Source organism: Mauremys mutica, chromosome 8, assembly GCF_020497125.1.
Source record: "Mauremys mutica isolate MM-2020 ecotype Southern chromosome 8, ASM2049712v1, whole genome shotgun sequence".
Classification (NCBI taxonomy): domain Eukaryota; kingdom Metazoa; phylum Chordata; order Testudines; family Geoemydidae; genus Mauremys; species Mauremys mutica.
Window position 1 is genome coordinate 20,466,053 of NC_059079.1, and position 21,201 is coordinate 20,487,253.

Sequence of the window (21,201 nt, forward strand, 5' to 3'; positions counted from 1 at the left end):
AAATGCCATGCGTTCTGTTCTCTGAGGGAAGGGACAAGGGCTCCCTGTCAGACACTTTCTCGATCTGTGGTCAGGAGCACTGCTGTATGCCTTCTCACCGGTTCCATTAATCCTCAGGGTCCTGGTAAAGGTGAAGACGTTTGCTTTGTCCTACATCCTGATAGCTCTAGCATGGCTTCACCAGCACCGATTCATCATGTTGCTAAGTTTTTTGGCAGCTGTCCCGCTGCAGCTGCCTTTTCAGCTGGATTTGCTGTCCCAGAGCCAAGCAATCTGCTGCATCCGAACCTGGCGGTGCCGCACTTGACAGCTTGGCTACTGCATGGCTAAGTTTGGACGAACAGGCGTGTTCTGCTGGTGTCCAACGGTTTTGCTGGGCAGCAGGAAACCCTCCACCAGGGCAACCTACTTGGTGAAATGGAAATGATTCACGTGTTGGGTCTCAGATTGGCACGGGGCTGAAGCGGCCCTGTTGCAGGACATCTTGGACTATTTGCTGTACGTTAAACCTGTCCATCCCTCTCTTTGGTCAAAGTCCACCTGATGGCCATTTCAGCATTCCACCCTCTGTTTCAAGGCAGGTCAGTCTTCGCCCATCGTATGACAGAGCAGTTCTTGAAAGGTCTGGAGTACCTCTACCCACACGTCCGGGACCCAGTCCCCCCGCTTGGGACCTGAATCTTGTGCTGTCAAGGGTCATGGGTCCTCCCTTCGAATCCTTGGCTTCCTGCTCCTTCCTGCTTCTCTCCTGGAAGGTTTCTTTATTGGTCACTATAACTGTGGCCTCCAAGGTGCCCATGATCAGGGCGCTCACATAGGAACCGCCTTATACAGTCTTCTACAAGGATACGGTCCAGTTGTGCCCACACCCGGCATTTCTGAACAAGGTCATTTCCCCGTTTCATACTGGTCAGGACATATACTTACCAGTCTTCTGTCCCAAGCCTCATGTGTCAGATGAAGAATGAGGCTGCAGGCAGGCGCTGGCCTTCTACATAGACAGAATGAAGCCGTTCCGTAAGTCAATGCAGTTGTTTGTTGCTTATGAGCTGGCAAAGGTGCCTCTGCCAGTGATCGTGACAGCTCACTCAACCAGGGGTGGCTCTAGCCATTTCGCTGCCCCAAGCATGGCGGCACGCCGCGGGGGGCGCTCTGCCAGTCGCCGGTCCCGCGGCTCCGGTGGACCTCCCGCAGACGTGCCTGTGTAGAGTCCGCTGGTTCCGGTGGACCTCCCGCAGATGTGCCTGTGGAGAGTCCGCCAGTCCTGCAGCTCCAGTGGACCTCCCGGAGGCGTGCCTGCGGATGCTCCACCGAACCCGCGGGACCAGCGGACCCTCCACAGGGACGCCTGCGGGAGGTCCGCCGGAGCCACCAGCCGCCCTCCCGGGGACCGGCAGAGCGCCCCCCATGGCATGCCGCCCCAAGCACGCGCTTGGCATGCTGGGGCCTGGAGCCGCCCCTGCACTCAACTAGGGTGCGGGCATAATCAGCAGATTTCCTGGCGCAGGTGTCGATCCAAGAAATCTGTCGGCCTGCTACCTGGTCATCTATCCACACGTTTTCATCTCATTACATGCTTACCCAGCAAGCTTGAGATGACCTTGGCTTTGGCAGAGCAGTATTGCAAGCGGCAAGACTGTGAACTCTTAGCCCACCTTTGTGGATATTGCTTTTGAGTCACTCTAGAATGGAATTGACATGAGCAAGCACTCAAAGAAGAAAAAACGGTTACCCAACTTTTCATAACTGTTTTTCTTCAAGATGTGTTGCTCAAGTCCATTCCATTATACGTCCTCCTGCCCCTCTGTTGGAGTTGTCGGTAAGAAGGATCTGAGAGGGTGTAAGGCTGGCGGTGCCTGATGTACCACTGCTTGAGTGCAGCACTCCAGAGGGCACCATGGCCGACTCTATGGATACGGGTAAGGCAAAAATCTCCAATAACTGCGCACGTGGGCACACGCACAGCTAGAATGGAATGGACATGAGCAGCACATCTCAAAGAACAATAGTTATGAAAAAGTGGGTAACCGGTTTTTTTCAACATCTCTTAGACGAGCACAAATTAGTGGCCAAGGTAGTCCTTCAAGCTGCGGTCGATGCTACTGACACTACCTCCCACTCCGTTGCTTCTGGACTGGTGTTCCGCTGTGACTTCTTGCTGCAGTCCAGCGGTTCCCTGAAGGAGGTCCAAACCGTACTTGAGAACTTCCCTTTCGATAACCAAAAACTCTTCGGTGACCAAACTGATGAATCCTTAAGGAGAGACGGAGGGACTCTTGGGTCACCCTCTAGTTCTGGGCCTCTATACCTCCGCCCCTACCTACAGGTGGCACTGGTCGTCTTTCTGACCTCGTCCCTGTGCTACTTACCAGTCCCCTCACACTGCTTTGCTGCCCTTACTGCTCTTATCGCACAACTACACCACCGATCATGCATGCGCGTTTGCCAGTGCTTCTCTCTCTTAGGCCAGATGATTGCCTGTACTGCAATCACTCCGTTTGCTTGCTTGCATATGCGTTGCCTCCAACTGTAGCTATTGCTCAACCTACGACCTGCAAAGGGACGCTCTCACTAAACTCACTCATTTCCCCCCCCCCCTCGCCCTGGCCTCCCTGTCCTGGTGGTGTAACCCATCCACAGTCCTCATGGGCATTCCGTTCACACTTCCTATGCTTCGCTCCACTCTCACCACTGATGCCTCACTAGTGGGCTGGGGAGTCCACTTGGATAGTTGCAGGCCCAGGGCCTCTGGTCACCCCGAGAGGCAAGGATGCACATCAACATCCTGGAACCAAGTGCCATTCGCTTTGCCTCCCGGGCCTTTCTGCCACTCCTCTGTTCCTGCCATGTCCAGGTATTGTCCAGCAACATGGTGGTGGTCGTCTATGTCAACAAGCAGGGCGGGGTCTGGTCCCCCTCCCCCTGTGTGGAGGGCATTCACCTTTGGAATTGGTGTCTCCGGCACAGCATCACCCTCCATGCTGTACACCTTTCCGGCATGAGCAACTTCCTAATGGATGAGCTCAGTCATTTCTTCCATGCCAGTCATGAGTGGGAAATCCACGATCTGCTCCATCTTTCGCCAGTGGGGCATGCCTCGATGGGACCTCTTTGCCAGGGAGATGCCTTTCTCATTCCCTGGACCAACGTGCTCTGTTATGTCTCTCCCCCCGCCCCAAATTCTCCTGCTTCCCCAGGTCCTGCGCAAGATCTGGTGGGATTGGGCAATGGTTGCCATCACCTCCAGACGGTGCATCAGTGAACTGGTAGCCATGATGGTGGGACTGCCCTTCACCATCTTCCACTGTGACAAGGTGGATGCCTTCATCCCAAATTCCTTCCCAAAATGGTCTCCCCATTCCACCTCAACCAGTGTGTACACTTACCCACCTTCTAATCTAAGCTGCATGCCTCCTTTAGGGAGTGCATGCTGCACTCCCTCGATGTCTGCTGAGCACTAGCCCTCTACCTCCAGCACACCCGTGACTTCTGTGCCTCCACTAGTCTCTTCCTCGCCATCGTTGACCGCTTTCGAGGCTGCACACTCTCTCATCGCAACGTCTCTCCCACTGGATCTCCAGCTTCATTGTGGACTGTTATGCTCCGTTTGGCTCCCCCCCCCACCTCCTGTAATGAGTCTCAGCCCACTCCATGTGGTCTCATGCTGCCACATTAGCTTTCCTTGCAGACGTCCCATGGCAGGACAGGTGCCAGGCAGCCACTTGGTCCTCCATCCAAACCTTTACCACTTATTATGCCTCACCCCACCGTGGTGGCAGATGCGGCCGTTTGCTGTGCCATCCTTCTGACTGTGACTTCTGGAGAGCCCTTGCACCCGCCTCCGCACTGAGTACTGCTCGCTACTCTCCCGTGTTTGGAATCCACATAGGGACCATCACATGAAGAAGAAGAGATTACTTACTGTAACTGGAGGTTCTTTGAGATGTGTGGTCCCTATCTGGATTTCAATCCCATTATCCATCCCCTCTGCTCTGGGCTTTGCTACTGCCTGGTAAGAGGGAACTGGAGTGGCGTTGACCCTCATGGCCTCTTAAAGCATCTGATGCACCATGTGGTCGATGCATGTGCGGGTCAGTGGACACTACTGTGAACAGTTCCGGCACATGGCACGCATGTACACCCACATTTGGAATCCAGATAGGGACCACACATCTCAAAGAACCTCCAGTTACAGTAAGTAACCTTCTGTTATTATTCTTCCAAGGTCTCAATCCTGCAAAGATTTACAGATATGTTCATAGGTCTTTGGGAGGGTCAAGACCCAAGTGTTGAGTTTAAGATTTTCTACTTTTCCCCTGTAAAAATTGATAACCTAAACATACCAAACAATAAAGAATGCAGTATTGTACTATTTTTGATGCCTGGTGTCATCAACTGCTGGAAGCATGAGTAAAGGGAAAAGTCATTTTCGAACACACACACACACACACACACACACACACACACACACACACACACACACACACTCACTCACTCACTCTCATTCAAAATGGACATTTAAACATTTTAAAACACCAGCTATGGTAGTGAGTTACTAATTAGTATGCAATAGATGCAACAGATAAGCAGAGAGCTCTTTAATAACATCTGACATTCAAATTAATGGGTTTTATGCACAAGCACAACTGCAAAATCAGGGTCTAAGATTATCGTATAGGTACTGTGCAAGCTAGAAAAAAAGAGATGGCTGAAATGTTGGTAATAGCATTTGTTTCAGGTGCTCATTAAATGTAATTTCTTGTTTTATGGTATATTTGTGTGGTTTCCTGCAGTAAATTTTATTGTCCAAAGTTTTGTTCTAAAATTACATTGCCATTTTAAATGTACATATATGTTCTTTTAATGATTGTGGATTTTAAAGTCTGTAAATGTTGATTTCAGGTTATTAACCTTTGACAGAAAATGCAATGGAGCTTACTGAGTTATTGATCTATATATTATGATTTGCCCTATAGTGTATTATGAAGACACTCGAAATGAAACACTGATGTAAAGAAAAGATGAAATCTTGTGTTAATTGAGTTATTTGTCCAAGGACTCAAAATTCATTCCTGTATTAATCTGAAACCTAAAACTGGTTATAAATTAAATGATCACATTTTGAAAAATAAGTGCCTAATCTTGCAAACCCTGACTTATGTGAGGACTGTCATGTGAATAAGGGTTTCTCCAATCAGGCCCCTAGTTCATACAGAATATATGGTGTGGTAGATTGTTTTAAAACGTATGCTAGTGTTCATTGAATAATTGCCAGATTATAGTGTGATAATAAAAAATTGTAAGAGATAATGTAATATTTGAGCTCTTTGATGTGACATTGTTTGGCTTGGCATCTGTAGCATCTTTTTAATTATTCTGAGGTATAAGACTTTCTATTTAATGGGCTCAGTTCTGCATGGTGTTGAGTACAATGGCTCAATCCAACAGAACAATTGTAATCTCGTTAAAGTCAGTGGCTAAATGCTTAATTTTCCCACCTCAGTATTATCTAAATAATGTATTGTTGTATGGAATTTCCTTGGGTTGCCTAGCCAATATACCTAGATAACTCCATTCTGCCCAAACAGTGACTGGGTTTGCATGCCACCAGGTTGAAAATGTTATGCATTCTGCAACGTGTTGTAGCTTTAAAGCTGCCATATAGGAGGAGGATGCTTATTCCCCCAACAGGGGTAGTCCTGGGCAAGCATAGTTTATTTTGTGCCAGTCTCTCTTGATTTCATCTGATGCCAGGAGGTTGCTTGTGGTTGGAGGCCAATGGAAAGGTCTCTAGGGATATGTTTTTAGATCCGCAGCCTGAGCCCCATGAGCTTAAACCTATGTCAATTGACCCGGGCTCTGAGACTTACTGCTCTAGGAATTTTATTGCAATGTAGACTTACCTTAGGAGACTGTTCTACCCAGCAGCCCAGTGGCTGCTCTAAGTTATGCAGAGGGCCAGTTTAGTTCATCTTAGCTGGCCCAGGGTTGGGAGATTTGTCTGTGTGCCACCTGCGTTTCCCTCCTCTCAGCATGACTCAGCTCAGTAATGAGCCCAAAGTTCTCAGCAGCAACAGGATCAGACCACTTCTGGAAAGTGAGAACAGGCATTCGCATGGTCCTTTTGTGGCCGGCATTGCAACATATTTACATGCCAGATACGCTAAACATTCATATGCCCCTTCATGCTTTGGCCACCATTCCAGAGGACACGCTTCCATGCTGATGATGCGTGTTAAAAAAATGCGTCAATTAAATTTGTGACTGTACTCCTTGGGGGGGGGGGGGGGAGAAATATATGTCTCCTGCTCTGTTTACCCACATTCTGCATATATTTCATATTATAGCACTCTTGGATGATGACCCAGCACACGTTTGTTTTAAGAACACTTTCACAGCTGATTTGACAAAATGCAAAGAAGGTACCAATGTGAGATTTCTAAAAATAGCTACAGCACTCACCCTAGGTTTAAGAATCTGAAGTGCCTTCCAAAATCTGAGAGGGACGTGACGTGGAGCATGCTTTTAGAAGTCTTAAAAGAGCAACACCCTGATGCGGAAACCACAGAACCCAAACCACCAAAAAGGAAAATGAACCTTCTCCTGGTGGCATCTGACTCACGATGATGAAAATGAACATCCATCAGTCCGCACTGCTTTGGATCGTTATCAAGCAGAACCCGTCATCAGCATGGAGGCATGGTTGGAATGGGGGTTGAAGCATGAAGGAACATATGAATCTTTAGTGCATCTGGCTAAAATATCTTGCAATGCCATCTACAACAGTGTTGTGTGAATGCCTGTTCTCATTTTCAGGTGACATTATAAACAAGAAGCAGGCAGCATTATCTCCTGCAAATTGTACCTAATCTTGTTTGTCTGAGTGATTGGCTGATCAAGAAGGAGGACTGAGTGGACTAGGCTCTAAAGTTTTACATTGTTTTATTTTTGAAGGCAGTTTTTTTGTACATAATTCTACATTTGTAAGTTCAACTTTCATGACAAACAGATTGCACTACAGTACTTGTATGAAGTGAATTGAAAAATACATTTTTTTGTTTTTTACAGTGCAAATATTTGTAATAAAAATAAATATAAAGTGAGCACTGTACACTTTGTATTCTGTGTTGTAATTGAAATTAATATATTTGAAAAGGTAGTAAGCATTTAAAATAAATTGTATTCTATTGTTTTTAACAGTGCGATTAATCATGTGATTAATTTTTTAATCGCTTGACAGCCCCCTAATGTATATACAATTACATTACTACCTTTATCATCAAAAGACATGCTATATCATAGAGAAATAGAGCCCCATTCAAGAAGTTATGAAAAGTGAAGCACTCAGCATATGCTTGCCATTTCAGTAAAAAAAAAAATCCTCTGATAAAAAGCTTAAAATAGGACAAGAGAGAAGGATGAAGCCGCTTTAATGTGTCAGGCACATAAATTTAATCCTGTGACAGTAACAGGGAGAAGTTGTGTGCTATTTGTTTTAATAACAAGCAAAAATGCCATCTGTAACAAGTTTCTCAATAAATTCTTCTTTTTCATAAGCTGCGTAGCTAAGGGGTGTGAGGGTGGAGAACTTACCATGTTCTCCTTAGAGATTTACATTTGCATTGTTTCTATAGCAACTCAGATTCAAGGACTAAATCTTTAACTTCTTTTTAGGCTGCCAGATGGTTTCACGCAGCTTCTAAACTTGACCCAGCTCTACCTAAATGATGCCTTTCTGGAGTTTCTTCCAGCTAACTTTGGAAGGTAAGTTAATTGTTAAACCACATTACCACTTCACAAGCAATTAATTTAGTTTTAAAAGATCATTTAGAAACGGTATGCACGAAAAACAAAAAATATGATTGTTAGTCTCTGCAATCCAGTTCTGATGAATGATAAGAGGTAGGAGTCGAACTGGTTTCAGCTGGGAGGTTGGGGAAGAGATCCTGAGTAGTGGGGAGCTATTAAATGAGTTAGGAAGAGATGGATGTGGGAAGAGGAATAGTGCCAAGCTAGAGGACAGTAGAATAAAAGCAGTTAGACTGATGACCCCCAGAATTAGCTAGTGTGTGCCAGCACTGTGTAAGCAACTTGGTTTACTGCAATACTTTGATCCAGCTTCTCAGTGGCCAGTGTTTGTGCTTCTCTTTGCTTGTCCTTGACCAAAAGTGACTGCTACTTTTTGGCCAAAAGGACAGAAGGAACAAAGTAAGGTCTGTTCTGGTAGGGTCTATTTCTGGTTGCTTCCTCTGGTGAGGAATCCAAGGGCTGCCGGTCAGGAAGAAAGAGAAAAATGTGTGTGGCAGAGTGAGCCAAAGTAGAGATGTGAAAGTAAGAGCCAAAGAGAGAGGAAAAAGGGAATGTAGACTGATTGATAGATATAGAGAAGAAGTGAAAAGAGTAGTAAGAAGACAAAGCTGAGAAAATAGAAAAACAGAAAACCCAGGAGCAGGGGGGGAAAAAACAAGAAATAAGAGAAGTTGGAGCAGGCGATACTTAAAAAAAAAAAAAAAAGCTGAGTCTGCAGAAACAGGGTAGCAAATACAGTTTGAGTGTTGGCAATAAGGATGTTGCAAATGCACTATTGCACACGTTGCCCTTGGAAACTGCCTTGAAGTTGGCTAGCTAATTGACCCAGCAGTGTCTGCGCAATTCTTGAATGCTTTGTGGTAGATGGCAGACAGCACTAGCTATGATTGACCACACAGTAATTTTAATGGTGTTTGGACTGAACAAATCATCACTGTTTGTTATTTCACTTTTTTCTGTTCTGCTCTCTGGGTGTGCAGTGTGGCCACTCCAATGACTGCTGAAAGAGACAGGCTAATTTCAAGATATTGCCAGCATCTCTGTTTGGATTTCCACTTCAATGTAACCAATTGTAGGCCCAATCCTGAAGTCCAGATTTAAATAAAACTATTGCGTCAAGGGAAGTTTTGCTTGAGTAAGGATTGCAGGATTTCACCCTGTATTACCATACATTGTGTATGTACAGTAAATATGTAAAGTACACTTACCTTATGTATTGGGGATATAGAACAGTGGTGGGAAAACATTTTTGGCCTGAGAACCACGTCTGGGTATGGAAATTGTATGGCGGGCCATGAATGCTCATGAAATTGGGGGTTAAGGTGTGGGAGGGGGTGAGGGCTCTGGGGTGGGGCTGGGGATGAGAGGTTGGGGGTGCAGGAGGGTCCTCCGGACTGGGACCAAGGGGGTTCGAGGGCAGGAGGGGGATCAGGGCTGGGGCAGGGGGTTGGGACGCAAGAGGGGGTCAGGGGTGCAGGCTCTGGACGGTGCTTACCTCAAGCAGCTCCCAGAAGCAGCAGCATGTCCCCCATCCGGCTCTTAACGAGAAGACGCCGTTCCTGCAGCTCCCATTGGCCGCGGTTCCTACACGCAGGAGCTGGGAACGTCTGAAGGGCTGGATGTGGCCCCTGGGCCATAGTTTGCCCATCCCGATATAGAAATTGTCATACATGGTGGTGTGGTATAAAGGTTTTATCAGTATGGGTTTGGGATGATCATACTATTCATGAGTGGTTAAGCCACAGGTTAATTATGCAGATGAATGTTGACAAAATCTTTCATGTTTTTTGTAAGCTGCAAAATATGTTTCAGAAAAAAAGTTTTAGGAATACTTTTTAGATTTATTTAAAAAAAATGTATTGGTAGTATTTCTTGTAACCTTCTGCATATAAAGCTGGTTGCCTTAGTTACCATGAGTCCGATTGTACAGGGCTCAGAGGGAGCCATAAAAGATCTGATAATTTAAAACAGTTTTTCTGTACATAAAAAAGTCATGACTTCAGAGTATGCTATTTTAGGAAGTAAATGCTGGGTCCCATTGGTAATCTGGGAATTTCTCTTTCCAATGGTATTAAACCTTTTTCTAGCCCTGCAGGATAATGAGGTATTGAATTTTAAGCTGCTACATTTTTTTTACTTCAAAACACTGACCCGGAACTGAATCTTACCAGTCCTGGGCTTTGGACAGGAGTAATTTGAGAAAAAATTCCCGCTTAAAGAGAAACAGGAAGAAAAATGTTGGCTGTTTTAGCTTACTCTGGGGTTTGAAATATTTGAGTAAATCTCAAGGGAGATGGTTTTGTGTGGAGGGCAGGCAATGTGGTCAAAGATCAGTGGAAAATAAATGCATGACATGCTTCTGCAGTTTACCACAGGGATATCCCCTCAATATATGGTACATATTGGATTTATCATGCACTTTGATTGTTTTCCTTCCCTCAGAGGTCTGTACAGTTAGATTCATGGTATCTAGGGAGCCTGACTTTAGAGGTAGAGGGGTATAAAAATATCAACAAAATCACTCAAAAACCCTCTAAAATTTTCTGAAATATATTCCCGTCGCATATATAGGAAGGATAGTGTGGTGTAAACTAAAGATTTCAGTGGCATGGCTTTTGGATGGCCTCACTATTTAGGAGTGGCAAACTTGCAAAAGAATTATGTGGGTTAACCCAGTTTAACAGAATCCTTTACTAAGTTCAGGCCTGAGCAGAGTGGAATCAGTCAGTCATGGGAAGACAATGCTTGGTACAAATTTTGCATGCTCCCAAATCACTTAGAGAATTCTGTAGGAGAACACTTCAACCTCCCTGGCCACACAATAGCAGATCTTAAGGTGGCCATCCTGCAGCAAAAAAACTTCAGGACCAGACTTCAAAGAGAAACTGCTGAGCTTCAGTTCATCTGCAAATTTGACACCATCAGCTCAGGATTAAACAAAGACTGTGAATGGCTAGCCAACTACAAAACCAGTTTCTCCTCTCTTGGTTTTCACACCTCAGCTGCTAGAAGAGGGCCTCATCCTCCCTGATTGAACTAACCTCGTTATCTCTAGCCTGCTTCTTTCTTGCTCATATATATACCTGCCCCTGGAAATTTCCACTACATGCATCCGACGAAGTGGGTATTCACCCACGAAAGCTCATGCTCCCAAACTGTCTGTTAGTCTATAAGGTGCCACAAGACTCTTTGCTGCTTTTAGAGAATTCTGTTGTTTCAATTTAGCATATGGGCCCAAAGAGTCAAAGGTGTTAACATGACCCTGAAACTGTCCAACATTACAGTTTTAAACACAGTTTGTGGTTTGGTATATAGAGACTTCAGCCCACATAGTACCTTGGCAAATGCACCATTTTTTTAACCTTTTATTAAGGATACAGAAAAGAAGACAGACAATTAAAGCACTTGAAATGTAAAGTTTTAAATAAGGCTTTAATTTTAACAATCCCTTGTTCTCTTTCTCTTTATCTGAAGAGTTTTTAGAAGAAAAAAAACCCTTGTTTGACAGTCTCTTAGATGGTATTAAAGATAGTAATAATAATTATTTTTTCAGGAGAAAAGAGAAGTTAGTTAAGATGGACTGGAGCTGTTGGTTTTCCAATCCTGTTTCCTAGAAGCCAAAACAAGACAAACACAAAAGGGGGGGAAAAATAACAGCTCAGATAGAAAATGCAGCTTGTGTCTCTCGTGCTGAGACTCACTTGCAACTTACTTCTTGAGAAACATAGGCCCAGCATGCAGTCTTATCAGCCACTCCAAGACATGGCAAACTTGTGCCAGTGTCCGTTGTTTAGAGAATTGCATTTTGCTGCCTCTATCTGGCCACAGGCTTACAGTAGTATTGAAAAATATACAGTCCTGGTCAGCTAAGTCAGACTCATACTAGACAGAAGGGAAAAGGAGAGAGAGAAAAGAAAAGAAATAAGGTAGGGAATGAAAAGGACACATTGGTGTAAGAGGGTGTGGAGACTAAGTAAGCCATTATCGTGAGTAGCCTCCATCCATTCATCTGTATTCCCCCTGAAAGTCTCTCTCTCTCTCTCTCTTTTTTTTAAAGAACCTCAAAAGGGAGTGTTGGGTGCAATAGCCCATTCTCTCAATCTTTTATCCACCAATTAGAACTAATTTCGGACACAATAATTTTGGTTAATTGATTTCTGGTCTCACATTGTTCTTTGTCTACCAGGCATGATTTTAACACAGTTCTTGAATTATAATATCAGGAGACCTTTTTGTTTGAACACATTCAGTCTTTGTCTCTTTTTTGCACCTTTCCCCATCTACATTTATTGTAATAGGTTACCATGACATCTTATGAACTTTCTCTCACTTTTTACAGTTGAGCTTATAATTAGGCTTTATTTGCAGGCCTAATTATTGCGACAGTTAACACTCCACAGATTCTCTACAGCTGAAATTGTAGGACGTTGGGTCAGGAGTAGAGATCCCTTGGCTCCTATACCCTTCACCACTGGGATTAACAATGGTCTAAGATAAAAGAACCCAGGAATAGCGGCATGATTTGAAGTCCATTGAAGTCAATGGGTGACATTTGATGGTCACCATGGCTGAGCACTGAAACTTAGAGCCAAAAACTCTTGAGTTCTAATCCTGGATCCTCAACCCCCATTTTGTGTGTCCCTGTTTTTGTCTCAGTTTTTTCCCATTTGTGAACTTACTGTTCTACCTCAAAGGGTGTTATGAGTATTCATTATTTAATATTTGTACAATGTTTTGAAGATGTAAATTACTGCAGTATAGAGACTCTAATTCAACAGAGCACTTATGCGCATGGCAAATAAAGGCTTGTGCTTCAATCCGATAGAAGTCAGTGGGGATCTGTGTTGGGGTAGCAGTCTGCCTGTGTGCAGTCAGTTGTAGGATCAAGGCCCAAAAATGCAAAAAGAAATTATGATCTCTACAAAAAATTGTGTAAACTTGTGAACAGTCATTCAAAATGCCATGCATCTGTGTAAGTGCTCTAAATATTTTAAACAATTTTAATCCTTTTACATGGGTATTCATGATTTTCCAGACCAAAACCTATTGCCAGTAATCAAAGCTTGATGCAACTTGAACTGAAGTTGATTACTATAACAGAACTGGAAATATTTGTAGTAAATTAAGTTTCACCATATTTCTCCTGTTTGAATAATCATCAAAAATTGATTTAGAATTATTTCTAGCAACTGACACACAGGTCGGCAACCTGCGGCACGCATGCCAAAGATGGCACGCGAGCCGATTTTTAATGGCACGCTGCTACCTGCTGTCTGCCGGGGTCCTGGCCCCACTCAGCCCCTCCGCCCACTGCTTTCTCCTGGTCCTGCCAGCAGCCAAGCTGCCCCCTCCTCTGCTTCTTCCCCCAGTGTGGTGCTTTCCTGCCTCTCCTCCTCTCCTTCCCTGTGCCGATCAGCTGATCGCCCTTGCGAGGGGGAGCGGAGCCACAGCGCGCTCGCTGCTCCGCTGAGGAGGCAGAGAAGATGTGGGGACAGATGGGGCCCTGGGGAAAGGGGTGGAATCGGGGCATATCCCCTCCAGCCCCGTGCCGTGAGCGGCTAATGGCAGGGTGCTGGGAGCACCCCCACAAGCTGAGCACCCCAGCTCCTGACCCCTGAACCCCCCCACATCTAGCCCTCTGCCCTGACCCCCCCACACACACCCAGCCCTCTGCCCTGATCCCTGCACCCCCCACAACCCCAGCCCTGACTTCTGAACCCCCCACACATACCCAGCCATCCCACACCCTGACTCCTGCACCCTCTCACACACTTCCAGCCCCCGTTCTGACTCCTGCACCCCCCACACATACCCAGCCCCCCACACTCCATGCTCTGACTCTTGCACCCCCCACATCCCAACCCCCACCCTGAGCACCAAACGGGAGCTCCTGCACCCTCCCCCCCCACACACACATTCCCACCTGCACCCCCAGTTTGGGGTCCTGGCAGCCGGCCCCGCTCAGCCCGCTACCAGTTGGGGTCCCGGCTGCCATCCCCTTACCAACCGGGGTCCCGCAGGCCCCGCTCAGCCCGCTGCCAAACTAGGTGAACGGAGCCCCAGGCTGGCAGTGGGCTGAGTGGGCTGGTGGCGTAAGATCAGCATTTTAATTTAATTTAAAATTAAGCTTCTTAAACATTTTGAAAACCTTGTTTACTTTACATACAACAATTATAAGTTATATAATATTGACTTAGAGAGAGAGACCTTCTAAAAAACGTTAAAATGTATTACTGGCACGCGAAATCTTAAGTTAAAGTGAATAAGTGAAGACTCAGCACAGCACTTCTGAAAGGTTGCCGACCCCTGTGGTAGTACTTTCCAGCAGAGACTGGCCAGGTACATAAAAATAATGTAATGCAAATATGTGGCTAAATCTTTTTGTACTGGAATAAACAATTCTCCAGTAATTCTTACTGGTTTCAGAAGTATTTTCTCACTTGAATGTATTAATCATACTGTTTTATATTGGTATTTCTAGACTTGTCAAATTGCGTATCTTGGAGTTAAGAGAAAATCATTTGAAAACTCTACCAAAGTAAGTGAGATTTAATGGGTTTTTTTTAACTAAGTTCTGTCCTGAAGTTCACAAACAATGTAAAATATTTCCACTGATAATTGTGCAATCTGGTTGAGTTATTTTTATGTAAGTTATATTTATGTAAGTTATTTTTTTTCTGTTGTGTAAAGAAACTACATATTTATGGAATATGTTAGACAAGAAGTTGTTGTGCATGCAAGTGGTGAGCAAATCACATATGCAGGGGGATGAAGACAGGTAAAACATTACTCCACAAATTAATGTGTATAATTCAATATGCATCATTTTAAAATAAAAAACCTAAACAAAATTGGCCAATGAAGGATGCAAAAGTTAGGGCAAAACACTTGTGATCTTAGCTTAGTCAACAATACTTTATTCATAAGATAGCTAACAGTTCAGTAATTTGTTGAAAATCAGTATTTGTCAAACCTTGCTAGTGCCCCATTATATGTTACTTAATTTACCTTATAAGCAGCACTTTTAAAAAGAAATGCACATATCAAAATACCTTTTGAACATTAGAGATTTTAAGGGGAACATTTGCCTTCGTTTGTCTGATTACAGCTCTCATTGCTTTCAGTGGGTAGGTATCTGAGGGCAGAATTTGTCCCTGGTGTTTTCTAAAGGAAGGTAACATTTTTCTGAGGTTGAAAGGAGATTTTTAACAATAGTTAGGAGTAATTTTTCTGTATAAACTATGTCCACTCTTCTAGAAATCATATAACTTTGGTAAAAGAAACAAGATGTTCTTCTTCGAGTGATTGCTCCTATGCATTCCAGTTAGGTGTCCTTCGCCCAGGCAACGGAGGCAGGAGCCGTGAGGGTCACCAACCGGCATAGGCCTCTGGCACGCTGCGCAGGGCTTAAAGCCCGGTGCCTTGGGCATGAGCCCGCACTGGGGAAGGGAAGGGAGGAAATACCCCCCTTATCCTTACCTAAAATACTAACTAACTAACTACTGAACTAACTATACTAACACTAAACAAGCTATGTACAACAAGAAGTAGCGAGAGCTAGGGTTGTGGAGGCCAGAGAGCACTCCACAGTTCCAACTGGCCGTCACGGGCGGTAAGAAGGAACTGAGGAGTGGACGGGCCGGCTGAGGTATATAATGGGCGCCATAGCGGCGCCACTCCAGGGGGCGCCAGCCGGCCCGCCGGGGTTGCTAGGGTAAAAAGTTCCGAGATGCCGTGCACGCGCGGCGCGCACACCTAACTGGAATGGATAGGAGCAACACATCTCGAAGAACAACAGTTACTACAGGTGAGTAGCCGTCTTTTATGCTGTTACTGAGAAGGCATTAAAATATGGGCCCTGTCCAGCAAAGTACATGTGCAGCCATTGAGGATTTGCATGACCCAGAAGGCAACATTTATTTCTGTACACTAGACCAATTTTGCAGAAGTCAACCTCTTGTACAAAGGACTAAAATAAAATGCAAATTTTCAACAGGCAGGAAACTCCTGTAACAATCAGCAACTCCTTGTAAACATGCTACACAATCATTTATCATTTTTTATCCTTTCCAGCTACTGATGGTCAGTGGTTGTTTTGAGTGTTCAGGAATGCAGGATCAGCTCCCTCCAATAGAACTTATGCTATCAATGGTAGTCTATATCTCTGGCCCAGTCCTACTTCCAAAAATGGAGAGTTTTGCCATTGACTTCAGTTGCAGCAGGATTGGGTACAGATTGTGTGCTGTCACAATTAATGCTAGGGAGTCACATATTTCATAGCTTGTATAGGGTGATCTTATCACACACACCAGGGCTTATTGTATTACAGGGAGCTCCTGGATGGGAATGGAGGGATGTAAGGAGTACACACACATTCTCCTCTCCCCCACCCCCCACAGACTCCCTGTGTACTGCCCTGCCATCCCCTCTTTTTCAGGGATTCCCTGCAACCCCACAATATCCACCCACCACAGTTGCTTGTGTGCCCCATTCTCCCTGACATACCAGTACATTGTGTGCACCCCTATTTCCACTTTCTTCCCATGCCAGGAGCTCTGTGTACCCCTCTTCTCCCATACCAGGTTTCCTCAATCTTCCCCTCTTTTCCCCTATGTTCCCCATTTCCCCCATCCTCCCATACCAGAATCCTCCAACCTCCTCTTCACCAGGGATTCTGTGTGCCCCATTCCCCCCTACTCTGTGGGGCTCTGTGGCTTCCCTTTCTCTGTTTGAAGGTCCCCTATCCCCCTCCCTTACAGGAATGCTGAGTGCAATCTTATTCCTCCCTTTTCACCCCATGCCTCCCATTTCCCCCTACCCTTACACCGGGGTCTTCCAATATTCCCCCACCTGGGATTCTGTGTGCCCCCCATGACAGTGTCACTCATTCCCTCCATGGCAGGGGTTCAATGTGAATCCTCATTTTTCCCATTCCTCCCCGCCCCGATGGCAAGAGCTCTGTCTGCCTCCCATTTTTTCTTTCTATTTCCATTTCACCCTCATGTCCACTTCACCCTTGTGCTAGCGTCTCTGTCAGCCCCCTCCCCCATCAGGGGTTCTGTATGTCCCATACCAGTGTCCTCCATTCTACCCCCATGCCAGTGGCTGTGTGCAAACCCCAATAATCCCTTCCTCCTCTCCCTGACCCACCATTATTCTTCTTTCTGCCCAGGAAATAAATAGTTTGGGGTATCAACATGTTAAACTCTCTTGGGAGGATGAACAGAAATGAGTTAGGAGCATTGTTATGCTGGGAGGCAATGAGTACAATAGATCTATAGATAATTCATAGATTCCAAGGCTAGAAGGGACCATTACGATCATTCTAGTCTGACCTCCTGTATAACACAAGTCACAGAAGTTCCCCAAAATAATTCCTAAAGCATGTATTTTGGAAAAACATCTAATATTGATTTTAAAATTGTCAGTGATGGAGAATCCACCATGACCCCTGGCAAATTGTTCCAATGATTGATTACTCTCACTGTTAAAAATTTATTCTTCATTTCCAGTCTGAACACCTTATTTCCAGTCTTATTACAGAGATGCTTGAGGCTGTGGCTAAGCTAAAGAGTTGGCAGGGGCTTCGTGTGTCTTCCATTTTTCCCTTTTTGGTTTTCTGATTTTCATTACAATCAATAGAGTTCTGGCTATTGACGCTTAGAACACTCCCCTGGAATTTTGGAATTGATTGGATGCAGCATTCAAAAGTTATTGCATTACAGATAGACAAATACCACTAAGTTGAGTGTAGGGCCTTCATAAACTTGGCCAGTTATCACTATGTATGTATGTATGTATGTATTTCTATAATGAATTATGCTTTGCAGGGAAATTTCTAGTTTCTAGGATGGTGATTCTATTTAGAAGATTCACAGTGTAGCTTGTCTTCTTAATAACTACATAGCTTCAGTCCTTCAAAACAATTAAACAATACTTTTTTTGAGGTTGATAGGTAGTTTTATTCCCACACTGTGTTTTTCCAATAGTTAATTGCTTCGTAAACAGAATGATGTGGATAAGACATTTCTGGCTTTGCGAATGCTGCACTGACTCTTGTAAAACAGTGAGGAAATTCTAGTTGTCCATATATGTCCTCTGCTCTTTGCTATGGCAGAAAGTATCTATATACCCTGCTAATAAGACCTGGAAATAAATATTATTTCCCTATGTAAATGACTTATTTGAAGGTTGTAGCTAAGACTATAAGAGAAATGGGAAATCTACATTATGAAATATTATAAGGTGAAATTCACCTGAGGTGGAGGACATTGGCAAAAGGTCATTTATACTTCACTTTGGAACTGTAGGTATGGTGGCTATTTAAGGTTGCCTTTGCACCACCTTTATGCCATAGAAGAGTTTTCTGTGTAAGGGAACAAATGAGATGTCCCAGTATAGTGGATTGGCTCCCATTAAAACATAGACTGCAATAGCAGCCAGAGGGATACGCTGCAACCCCTTGTCCTGTTTCCAGGTTAGTAGGTGAATTCCATCTTATGCTTTGCTCAAATTCAGCACAGTTAATTGGGGTATGTATAGAAAATAATAGGTAGCTGAAGACCATAAGACAATAGGCCCTGTCATGAGGGAATGGGTGAGTACTATTGGTGGAGTCCGTGAAACAGAGGGTTGTGGGAATGTGGCACACAGGGAAATTGTGGCAGGGGGAGGGTGGATTAAGGGAATGCAGGCTTTTCTAGTGTTTTGATTTGCACCAAAATCAATGGTGTTTCAAAGTTGTTGTGTTACAGCCAAAGAGAAATGCCTCAAGTTGAATGCATTGCTCGGGAAATAAAAGTAGTATTATTATGACCAGTATACAGTGTCTAAATGAAAGGCATGTCTGTCCGTTAAAAGTAGTAGTAGTATAAATTAAAATATTCCTTAACATAGCTGTACAAAAAGTCATCTGGATCTTCCATCTACGGACTTGAAAGACTTACATTTTCATTCAGCGATTTGATGAGAGAATTTGGTGATCAAGATTGAGTACACTATTGAGTAAGAGAATCTGGTTGTAGATGGAAATTACTTGAATGATTCTAATGGAAGGCAAAGCATGAAAAGAAGTGAAAAGAGAATTTCATTTTGAGAAATGTAGTTTTGAATATATTTTTTAAACATGTTGTCTGACCATGCTTCCATTTAAATCAGCTTCTATTGATTTCCTAATAATAGGAGCTGGATTGCCTTATTGGTTTTTTTTTCTATTTTTATATTAAATATAATTTAGAAAAAACATTTTAGGTATACATATAGGAGAGTAGTAGATACTTGAAATTCTGCATGTCCTCACAGCTGTCTTTGATACTGTATTTTGAAGCAAATATTTGGATTCTTGGCATAGATAAGTATTAAGTACTTTTTTGTTTATTGTAGTTTAACGATTGCAATATTTCATGCAAGTACACAGTTCATGATTTCTATTGAGTAAAAAGTATCCATGGTAACTGACTATGAAGGGATATTAAATTATTTGTATTTACTGTACCTTGCTGAAAGGTGGCTTTCTACGCAAGCAATAAATCTCCAGCATATTTATTTACTACAATTTACATGAAAATGCTCAGTGCTTTCTTTTTCTCTGTTGTTTTAAGATTATCAGAGAAGGACTCATGGTGTCTGAAAGCATGCCCAAACATTCCAATTTTTTTCTGGACGCTGTCCTGATGGAAATTAGTGATGCATTGTGCAATAAAGGTGTTTTTTAAATAATATATATCTCATAATCCTTTTTAACAGGCCTATAGAACAGTCAGACTAATACCGGTATATGAAACTGATCTGTTGTATATGGATTAGTAAATATCTTTCTTTCATTTTAAAAGATAGTATTTGGTGTTCCTGTCTTTTGTCTATAGTAATTTATTTGACAGAAAACATTACACAGTTAGATTTATAAAGTATAATCTTTTTTCCTTGTTTAATTAATTTGCATTGTACTTTGTACAAACATTCTGACAGGATTTTTACTGTAAATTAATCATTCATTTTTGTCTCATTTGGCTTATTTAGTTAATATTTATATTTCTTGCTATGAGCTTTTTAACATGTGGAAATATTAGGAGATTGGAAGCAGTAGAGAAATCATTGACCAATACTGAAAAATCACTTCTAATATTATATTAGTGACCTAAACCGATACATAATGAAATTACAAAAGTATATATTTTTTCTTTGTTACATCTGTTAAATGCTTTGAATAAAAAGTTTGAGTTTCGACCGATAATTATGAAACTCAAACCATCTCCCTGTTTTAAGCAACATTACAAACTATTTCACAGGGCCATCTTTTGGCTTAGAAAAATAAACAAGATAACTATTTCTTGATTCTGTTTATACAAAGATATAATTCCTCTTTAATCATCCTAAGAATGTTAGAAGTTAGCATCCCCCCTCCCCCCCAAAAAAGAGGCGGGGGTAAATACAGAACACCGGGCAATGAAAACACTGACCTAAACAGCAACTAAAGTTGTACGTTGCACAGCAGCGGCTAACTAAGTCATCACCATCCAGGAATAAATTAAGTCTTTCCTTGTTTTATCAGTCCTTGGAAATTTAGTCTCAAAACAGTTGTGTTAATCCTGTTCACTCCAACAGCCCTTTCACATATGATCCTGTAGGGTTCTAATTTGTTACCCTTTCTTGTGTAATGTGTATGTGAATCCACTAGTGCTCTCCATAAATCAACTAACACATTTTTTGGTGATTTTTCAAAACCCATCTACCCCTTGTAACAGTGAAACAAACATGCAGAATTGATGTTACATAGTTTATGGACAGCCCCATGTAAGATGTTTTGGCCCAATCCAAAACTCACTGAAGTCAGTGGAAATATTTCTATTGATATCTGTGGACTTTGGATCAGATTCTTTGTGCTGTGGTGGCATCAGTGTGTAACTTACTTTGCAGAAAAGATTATGCAGTGTCCTTGCTTCCCCAATACCTAGCTGAGTCTGGGAACTATGTGATGATGAGAAGGCTGAAGCTCAATCCAGGGGGAGAGAGGGGGGAAGGAATGTAGGTTGATAGGGGAAGCAATTTGATGAATTGCTAGGGAAAAATTATAACACTTTTATCAAGAGGTGTGCACTTTTAAGGTGCCTTTTGAGCTACTGCCTGTTGTTGGAGTACAAGGTAGTAAATGCTTGCTTGCTTGTAACATTTTTGTCATCCGTAGTGATCTAGGAGATGACAGCCTTTATTTGATATTGTGGACCTTATAATAGTTATCCATGCCTTGCTACCTCCAGGGTGAACTATTGCGATGATTTCTATTTGGTCCTACCCATCACGGAGATCACTCACAGACTTAGCTAGAGGAGAATGTAGCAGCACATTAATCAGAACTGCACTGGCTTCTCATATGGTTCTTAGTGCACTTCAGGA

The 21,201-nt window shown here is 43.4% G+C and overlaps 1 protein-coding gene across 1 annotated transcript in view; it reads left to right on the plus strand.

Moving 5' to 3' along the window:
* The window catches only part of LRRC7 (leucine rich repeat containing 7), a 352,531-nt gene that overhangs the window by 168,400 nt on the left and 162,930 nt on the right, over positions 1–21,201 (plus strand). The window contains exons 7-8 of the mRNA XM_045028890.1: positions 7,675–7,764; positions 14,291–14,347. Coding sequence (XP_044884825.1) covers positions 7,675–7,764; positions 14,291–14,347 — 147 coding nt within the window. The remainder of the gene's footprint in view (positions 1–7,674; positions 7,765–14,290; positions 14,348–21,201) is intronic.